Source organism: Mandrillus leucophaeus, unplaced genomic scaffold, assembly GCF_000951045.1.
Source record: "Mandrillus leucophaeus isolate KB7577 unplaced genomic scaffold, Mleu.le_1.0 Scaffold315, whole genome shotgun sequence".
NCBI lineage: Eukaryota > Metazoa > Chordata > Mammalia > Primates > Cercopithecidae > Mandrillus > Mandrillus leucophaeus.
Window position 1 is genome coordinate 374,748 of NW_012103310.1, and position 8,810 is coordinate 383,557.

An 8,810-nucleotide genomic window follows, 5' to 3' on the forward strand; every position below is an offset into this window, starting at 1 on the left:
AAAAATATAGTATGGACTGTTTGGATATATCAACTTAGTCTTTACTTGGCAAAAGGAACAAACTACCAGCTCTCATTACCATCTTTTCCTTAATATTTTCAAAACGTGTGAAGGCAGTTATTTCAGAAAAAGGGACAGGCCTTCCCAGGAAGCTTGAGTAGACGGTCTTATTTTGTGGCTGGGTGTGCAAGGTGCAGTATATTTTTGCAGAGAGGCATGAATGCAGAGGCTCTGTGGCAGGATGGGTTTGTCCTGGGGTTGGAGGGTGCAGTGAGAAGTGGGTAGAGTCTTGTAAGCTGGAAAAGGGGTTGTTTGGTTTTGTTTTGAGCTTCCTTTTCTTTTCTTTTCTTTTCTTTTTTTTTTTTTTTGAGGCAACGTATCGCTCTGTCGCCCAGGATGGAGTGTGGTGCTGCAATCCCAGCTCACTGTAACTTCCACTTCCCAGGTTCAAGCGATTCTCCTGCCTCAGCCTCCCGAGTAGCTGGGATCACAGACATGTGCCACCGCACCTGGCTAATTTTTTGTAGTTTTAGTGGAGACAGAGTTTCTCCATGTTGATCAGGCTGGTCACAAACTCCTGACGTCAGGTGATCCACCCGCCTCAGCCTCCCGAAGTGCTGGGATTACTGGCGTGAGCCACTGCACCCGGCCTTATTTGAAGCTTTATGGAAACAATTTTAAACATGGCAGTTGTATGCATTATGTTTTAAAAGGATTCTTGGAGCACTGTGTGTAAAGGCACTGGAAAGGGGCAAGTGTGGGAGAATCATTGGGAAGCTTCTGCAAACATGCAGGGAACAGGCAGCCCAGACTGAGGTGCGGCGGAGATGGAGAGGAATTGAGTCAACAGGTGTTTAGGAGGAAGAGACAAACAGGACTGGGGTTGAGCGTGGCAGGTGAAGAGAAGGAAGAGTCTAGAATGATCCCACAGGTGAAGGGGCTACTTTCTGAGAAGGGAAAGACTGGAGAAGGAGCATATTGAGCAGATGGAATTGAGAGTTTAGTGGGTTTTTTTGTTTATTTCTTTGGGACAGAGTCTCGCTATGTCATCCAGGCTGGAGTGCAATGGTGCGATCTCAGCCCACTGCAACCTCTGCCTCCCGGGTTCAAGTGATTCTCCTGCCTCAGCCTCCTGAGTAGCTGGGATTACAGCCACCATGCCCGGCTTATTTTTCTATTTTTAGTAGAGATGGTGTTTCACCATGTTGGCCAGGCTGGTCTCGAACTCCTGACCTCATGTTCCACCCACCTCAGCCTCCCACAGTGCTGGGATTACAGGCATGAGTCACTACACCCGACCTAGTTTTATTTTTTAAACGGCTTTATTGCGCTATAATTTGCAGCTCATAAAATTCATTCAAGTATGTAATTCAGTGTTGTTGTTGTCTTTGAGAAAGGGTCTTGCCATGTTACCCAGGCTGGTCACAAGCTGCGGGGCAGAAGCAGTCCTCCCACCTCAACCTCTGGAGTAGCTGGGATCACAGGCATGAGCCACTGTGCCCAGATAATTTCAGTGATTTTTTTTATACATTTACAGAGTTGTACAAGCATCGCCATCATCCCATTTTAGCACATTTGCCTTACCTCAGAAAGATCGCCATTCCCAATGGCGGTTAGTCCCTGTTTTCACCACACCCAGGCAGCCACTAACCTACTGCATCTCTAGATTTGCTTGTGGAGGGCATTTCATATCAATGGAATCTTACAATGTCTGGTCTTGTGTGTCTGGCGTCTTCCACTAAGCGTGTGTTTGCAGGGTGCATCCATGTTGCAGCATGTATCAGTACCTGGTTCCTTTCCATTGCCTCAGTGTTCCTTTGTGGATAGACCATATTTTGTTGATGGATGCTTGTCTTAGTTAATTCAGGCTGCTCCAACAAAATAGTGTAAACTAGGTATTTCTGTTATAAGTAACAGTAATGTATTCCTGTAGTTCTGGAGGCCGAGAAGTTCAAGATCAAGGTGCTGGCAGATTCAGTGTCTGGTAGGGCCTGCTAGCTGTGTCCTCACAGTGGAAAGAACAGCCAGGCTCCCTCAGGTCTCTTTAATTTATTTATTTGAGACAAGGTCTCGTTCTGTTGCCCAGACTGGAGTGCAGTGGCATGATCATGGCTCACTGCAGCCTCAACCTCCCAAGCTCAAGTGATCCTCCCAACTCAGACTCCTGAGTACCTGTGACTATAGGCATGCACCACCACACCCTGCTAATTTTTGTATTTTTTGTAGAGATGGGGTTTCACCATGTTGCTCAGGTTAGTCTCGAACTCCTGGAGTCAAGTGATCCACCTGCTTTGGCCTCCCAGGATTTCAGATGTGAGCCACTCCGTTCAGCTAGTGTCCGTTTTAAAAGCACATTAATCCCATGACGTAATCACCTTCCAAAGTCTTCACTTTCTTTTTTTTTTTTGTTTTTTGTTTTTTGAGACAGAGTCTTGTTCTGTCACCCTTCCTGGGGTACAGTGGCACAGTCCCGGCTCACTGCAACCTCGACCTCCTGGGTTCAAGCAATGCTCATGCCTCAGCCTCCCAAGTAGCTGGGACTACAGGTGTGTGCCACCATGCCCAGCTATTTTATTTTATTTTATTTTTTGGTAGAGATGGGGTTTCACCATGTTGGCCAGGCTGGTCTCAAATATCTGACCTCAAGTGATCTGCCTGCCTTGGCCTCCCAAAGTGCTGGGATTACAGGTGTGAGCCACCATGCCCGGCCGCCAGGGAATGTATTTAGCAGTTGGTAGAGGAGGAGGAAAGAACTTCAGAGAGGTAGGTGAGAAACAAGCTCTGGGCTGGAGGGGCCAGAGGAGTATGTAGGCCAAGCGGAGGCTGCTAGGCTGCTTGGAGAAGAAGTGGTCTGCCGCAGAGTGCTACTGAGAGGTAAAGTGAGGAAACAGAAAGGACCTCTGCCATTGGTGACTTGAAAGTAGTGGTGGTTGCCAGGCATGGTGGCTCATGCCTGTAATCCCAGCACTTTGGGAGGCCAGGGTGGGCGGATCACGAGGTCAGGAGTTGAAGACCAGCCTGACCAACATAGTGAAACCCCATCTGTGCTAAAAATACAAAAATTAGCCGGGTGTGGTGACACGTGACTGTAGCCCCAGCTACTTGGGAGGCTGAGGCAGGAGAATCGCTTGAACCCAGGAGGCAGAGGTTGCAGTGAGCCGAGATTGTGCCATTGCACTCCAGCCTGGGCAGTAAGAGTGAGAGACTGTCTCAAAAAAAAAAAAAAAAGGAAAGAAAGTAGTGGTGGCCTGGTGAAGATTGGATTGAGTCTGGAGTGATTGGATATTGAAGTATGAGATTTCATGAAATTTTTATAACTGTACTGGCCCGTAAATGAAAGACTCAAGCTTAAAGAACGTGTTGTACCTTCAGTTCAGTTTCTTCCATTTACCATATTTGCCTTTTTATTTGATTGACTACATCCAACTTGTTTAGCAATCTACCCAGCTAACTGCATTCACTCGTGTTTAACTGTATAGCATTGCTCTGTATTTGTCTTTCCTTTCAGACTGAGCGTACTAGTGAAATACTGTTTGTCCTCATATATCAATTAGGATTGTGGTTGGCTATAACAGAAAACCTGATTGAACAGAGGCTTAAACAGCTGTTATATGCAGAAAACATACACCAGACATTACAGCATCCGGAGTTGGCGTGTGGTACCTTCACCATGCCATCTGGGGCTGCAGGGGCTCTGTCATTCCACTCAGCCATCGTTAGTTTGTGACTTTTGTGCATGTTTCATGACAGTTGCAAGATGTAGCTTCACTCCAACATCATGCCTTTGTTCCAGGCAGAAAGAAGAAGAATGGAGGGCAAAAGGCTTATGCCAGGGAGTCTGCCTCCTTTCCAATTGCCTTTTTGACCCACAGCTTCTACTGACATCTCATTGGTCAAGAGCTATCACATGGCCACCTAGATGCAAGGGAGTCTGGGAATTATAGTGTTACTGTGAACAAAACCAGTACTCCCTTAGTACAGAAAAGGAGAACAAGGCATGCTGGGTAGATGCCTGCCACACTTTAAATAAAACAGCCAGGTATGGTGACGCATCCCAGTAGTCCCAGCTGCTTGGGCGGCTGAGGTGGAAGGAAGGATCACTTGAGCTTAGGGGGTCGAGGCTACAGTCACCCATGATCATGCCACTGCACTCCAGCCTGAGTGGCAGAGTAAGACCCTGCCTTCAAAAAATAAAAAATAAAATAAAAAATTCCATATGATAGGAGGGGCCGTGTTCATTCAAAATTACCAGCTGGCGACAACATATAGTCTAGCAGCTTTGGAGCTTTGATCCTGGAATTAGTTTTGTCAATTACTTGGAGCCCTAACACTCTTATGCTGTCTACTCCTGTTTCCTGTTCTCCCCCAGAATCCACGAGGGTGGGAACTGTTTATCTTTCATCTCCCACAGTGCCTGGCCCAGAAGCCTTGCTAAATATTTGAACAGGATTGCCCAGTGAGTTTGTGCACAATAGTGTTTGTGGACACCTGTCTTCTGTAGCTCTGGGTTGGGAATGATTTGTATGCCCAAATGGCTCTCTCGTGGTTATTTTTTGGTTTGCTTTTAGATACTTTTCTGCTGTGAGAATGTAAGATGGATCCAGAAGAGCAGGAGCTCTTAAATGATTACAGATACAGAAGCTACTCTTCAGTGATTGAAAAGGCTTTGAGAAATTTTGAGTCCTCGAGTGAATGGGCGGATCTCATATCTTCACTTGGCAAACTCAACAAGGTATGTCGGGTGTATCCTATTTGGATTGCGTGGAGGTGGGGACGTAATTGTCTTTTTATTATTACAAGAAATTACATGGTTATATTATTTGTATTTTATAATCTTTATATTATTACATATTATACAGTATAATCTTTATTTTATTTCAAAGAACTACCATTATATATACAATGATGATTACAACAATTAGAAAATACAGAAAAGAAAAAAAACCACTCATAATTCTGTCCTCCAGTGTTACCCACTGTTAACCTATCAATGTATGTACCTCCTTCCAGCTTTTTCTGAGCATAAAATTATATATGGTGTTCATGTAGTTAAACAATCTTTTTCTTAACAATATTTATGTCTAGACAAGATACAATTTAAAATTGTCAAATTAGGCATTCAAAGACTGTTCTTTGTATACTCCTTAGGATTTTTATTTATTTTTCTTCTTTGATCTACTTTTTTGATCCTTTTACTGCTGTCTGGTAACTCCTAGAAGAATAGAAGTTGAAATAAATATTGAAATCTGCCCAGAACTTGTGTGTGTGTGCATGTGCATGCATGTGTGTGCTTGTGCGTGTGTACGTGTGTGCATGTGTGTGTGTGTGTGTATGGAATCAGATCTAGGAAAACCAAAACTGGTCAAATGTGGGCTTGACCTTGTCCTCTATATCAGGGATCCCCAACCCCCAGGCCGCTAACCGGTACCAGTCTATGGCCTGTTAGGAATGGGGACGCACAGCCGGAGGCGAGCGGTATGAGCGCCAGTCTGTGGCCTGTTAAGAATGGGGACGCACAGTCGGAGGCGAGCGGTATGAGCGCCAGTCTGTGGCCTGTTAGGAACGGGGATGCACAGCAGGAGGTGAGCGGTATGAGCGGGCGTTACCGCTTGGGCTCTGCCTTCTGTCAGGTTAGTGGTGGTAGTGGGTTATCCCAGAAACATGAACCCTGTTGTGAACTGCACATGCGAGGGATCTAGGTTGCATGCTCTTTATGAGACTTTTTTTTTTTTTTTTTTTTGAGACAGTCTCACTCTGTTGCCCAGGTTGGAGTACAGTGGCGCAACCTCGGCTCACTGCAACCTCCACCTCCCAGGTTCAAGCGATTCTCTAGCCTCAGCCACCTGAGTAGTTGGGATTACAGGCATGTGCCACCACTCCTGCCTAATTTTTGTATTTTTAGTAGACACTGGGTTTCGCCACGTTGGCCAGGCTGGTCTCGAACTCCTGACCTCAAGTGATCCACCTGCCTTGGCCTCCCAAAGTGCTGGGGTCACAGGCGTGAGCCACCAAGCCTGGCCACTCTTTATGAGAATCTAACTAATGCCTGAGGATCTGAGGTGGTACAACAGCAGATCTACAGTTTCATCCTGAAACCAACCTTCCGCCCTCCTGCCCTTCTGCCACCCGATCTGTGGAGAAATTGTCTTCCACAAAACCGGTCCCTGGTGCCAAAAAGGTTAGGAACCATACCTCTATATAAGTGACCTGTAGATGGGAGCATTATATTTTCCCATCCTTTCTTTCCCAGAAAGAAAGTGACACAGGGACCTTCAAGTGCTCAGATGACTGCTACAAGATGTAAGTAGATGATGTTTGGGCTTAGAGAAACTGTACCTGGCTCTGTTGCTGTTTGGACAGGACCTGAGTTTGGAGCCCAAGCGCTAGGTGGGAGTTAGGAGATGTCTCACTCTACTCTGCAGATCTCAGCTCCCCAGGCCAAACACGCCAGGGGAATTGGGGTGAGTAAAGAATTTCAGCAGCCTGACCCTGCAGCCCCCACAGATGGCTATCAGGCATGCTGGAGATAGGCAGCTCTTACAGCTCGGCCGGTAAGCTGCTGGTCTTTTGCAAGGCATATTTGCGACATGTAAATGTTACGGCCTCATGCTGGCTGGGGTGGATAAATGTTTCTAAGGTCTTTAAAACAGGAAATAAGGGCTTGCAAATTCTTTGGTTGTGCAGCTCCATCTCAGGAATTCTCCAGGTGATTGAAGACTGCATTCACAGACTTGCATGAAGGTGGATTGCTCTTTTAGGGGAAAGGGAGAAGCAGTAGAACCCCATTGAGTCCCACATTCTTCTGGATGTTTTACTGTTTCAGTACTCAGCCCTCCTGGTTTATGAGAACAGACTACTTTTTTTTTTCTTTTTCTTTTTCTTTTTCTTTTTTTTGAGACAGTCTTGCTCTGTCACCCAGACTGGAGTGCGGTGGCGTAATCTTGGCTCATGGCAACCTCAGCCTCCCAGGTTCAAGCGATTTTCCTGCCTCAGCCTCCCAAGTAGCTGAGATTACAGGTGTCCGCCACCACGCCCAGCTAATTTTTTTGTATTTGTAGTAGAGATGGAGTTTCACCATGTTGGCCAGGCTGGTCTCGAACTCCTGACCTCAAGTGATCCACCCACCTCAGCCTCCCAAAGTGCAGGGATTATAGACGTGAGCCACCGTGCCCAGCCAAACAGCATATTTATTGTTAGGGAGGGAACAGTCTTCATTATTTCTGTTTTTTTCTTTTTCTTTATCAAGATAAAATTCACATAACACAAAATTCACCATTTACCCATTTTAAAGTACACAGTTAAGTGGCCTTTAGTACATTTACCATGTTGTGCAACCATTACTGCTCTCTAGTTCCACACGATTTCATCACTCCAGAAGGAAACCCATACCCATTCAGCAGTTCCCCGCATTCCCCCCTCCCCCCAGCCCTGGTAACTACAAATCTACTTTCCCTCTGTACGGACTTTTCATGGAAATGGAATCATACCGTATGTGGCTTTTTGTGACTGGTTCATTTCATTTAGCATCATGTTCTTGAGGTTTATCCATGTTATGATATGTGTTAGAATTTCCTTCCTTTTTATAGCTGAATAATACTGTGTTGTATGGGTAAGTTACATTTTCTTTTCTTTTCTTTTTTTTTTTTTGAGATGGAGTCTCGCTCTGTCGTCCAGGCTGAAGTGCAGTGGCACGGTCTCAGCTGACTGCAACCTCCACCTTCTGGGTTCAAGCGATTCTCCTGCCTTAGCCTTCCGAGTAGCTGGGACTGCAGGTGCACACCACCACACCCGGATACTTTTTGTATTTTTAGTAGATACAGGGTTTCACTGTGTTGGCCAGGACAGTCTTGGACTCCTGACCTCCAGTGATCTGCCTGCCTCAGCCTCCCAAAGTGCTGGGATTATAGGCGTGAGCCACCGCACCAAGCCACATTTTTCTTTATCCATTGATCCGTTGATGGGCATTTAGATTTTTACCTTTTGGCTATTGTGAATAGTGTTGCTATGAGCATTCGTGTACAAGCTTTTGTTTGAACCTCAGTTTTCAACTCTTCAGGATGCATACTTAGAAGTGGCATTGCTGGGACATATGGAAATGCTATGTTTAACTTATTAAGGAGCCACCAATTGCACTATTTTAACATATCCACCAAAAGCAATGCGTGAACGTTCCAATTTCCTAGTATCATCCTCACCAATACTTATTTTCAGGGTTTATTTTTTATTTTTTATTTTTTTTGAGATGAGTCTCACTCTGTCGCCCAGGCTGGAGTGCAGTGGTGCGATCTTGGCTCACTGCAAGCTCCACCTCCTGGATTCACGCCATTCTCCTGCTCAGCCTCCCGAGTAGCTGGGATTACAGGAACCCGCCACCATGCCCGGCTAATTTTTTGTATTTTTAGTATAGACAGGGTTTCACCATGTTAACCAGGATGGTCTCAATCTCCAGACTTCATGATCTACCCGCCTCAGCCTCCCAAAGTGCTGGGATTACAGACGTGAACCACCGCGCCTGGCCTCAGGTTGTTTTTTTTTTTTTTTGACACGGAGTCTCACTCTGTCGCCCAGGCTGGAGTGCAGTTGCGTAGTCTTGGCTCCTGCAACCTCCACCTCCTGGGTTCAAGCGATTCTCATCCCTCAGACTCTGGGGTTACAGGCATTAGCCACCATGCCTGGCTAATTTCTGAATATATATATATATATTTTAATACAGATGGGGTTTCACCATGTTGGCCAGGCTGGTCTTGAACTCCTGACCTCAGGTGATCCACCCGCCTTGGCCTCCCAAAGTGCTGGGATTACAGGCATGA

At 45.9% G+C, this 8,810-nt stretch overlaps 1 protein-coding gene across 1 annotated transcript in view; it reads left to right on the forward strand.

Moving 5' to 3' along the window:
- Positions 1-4,568: 4,568 nt before the first annotated feature.
- Positions 4,569-8,810, forward strand: part of DOPEY2 (dopey family member 2) — a 133,644-nt gene continuing 129,402 nt past the window's right edge. The window contains exon 1 of the mRNA XM_011987750.1: positions 4,569-4,732. Coding sequence (XP_011843140.1) covers positions 4,595-4,732 — 138 coding nt within the window. The 5' untranslated portion in view covers positions 4,569-4,594. The remainder of the gene's footprint in view (positions 4,733-8,810) is intronic.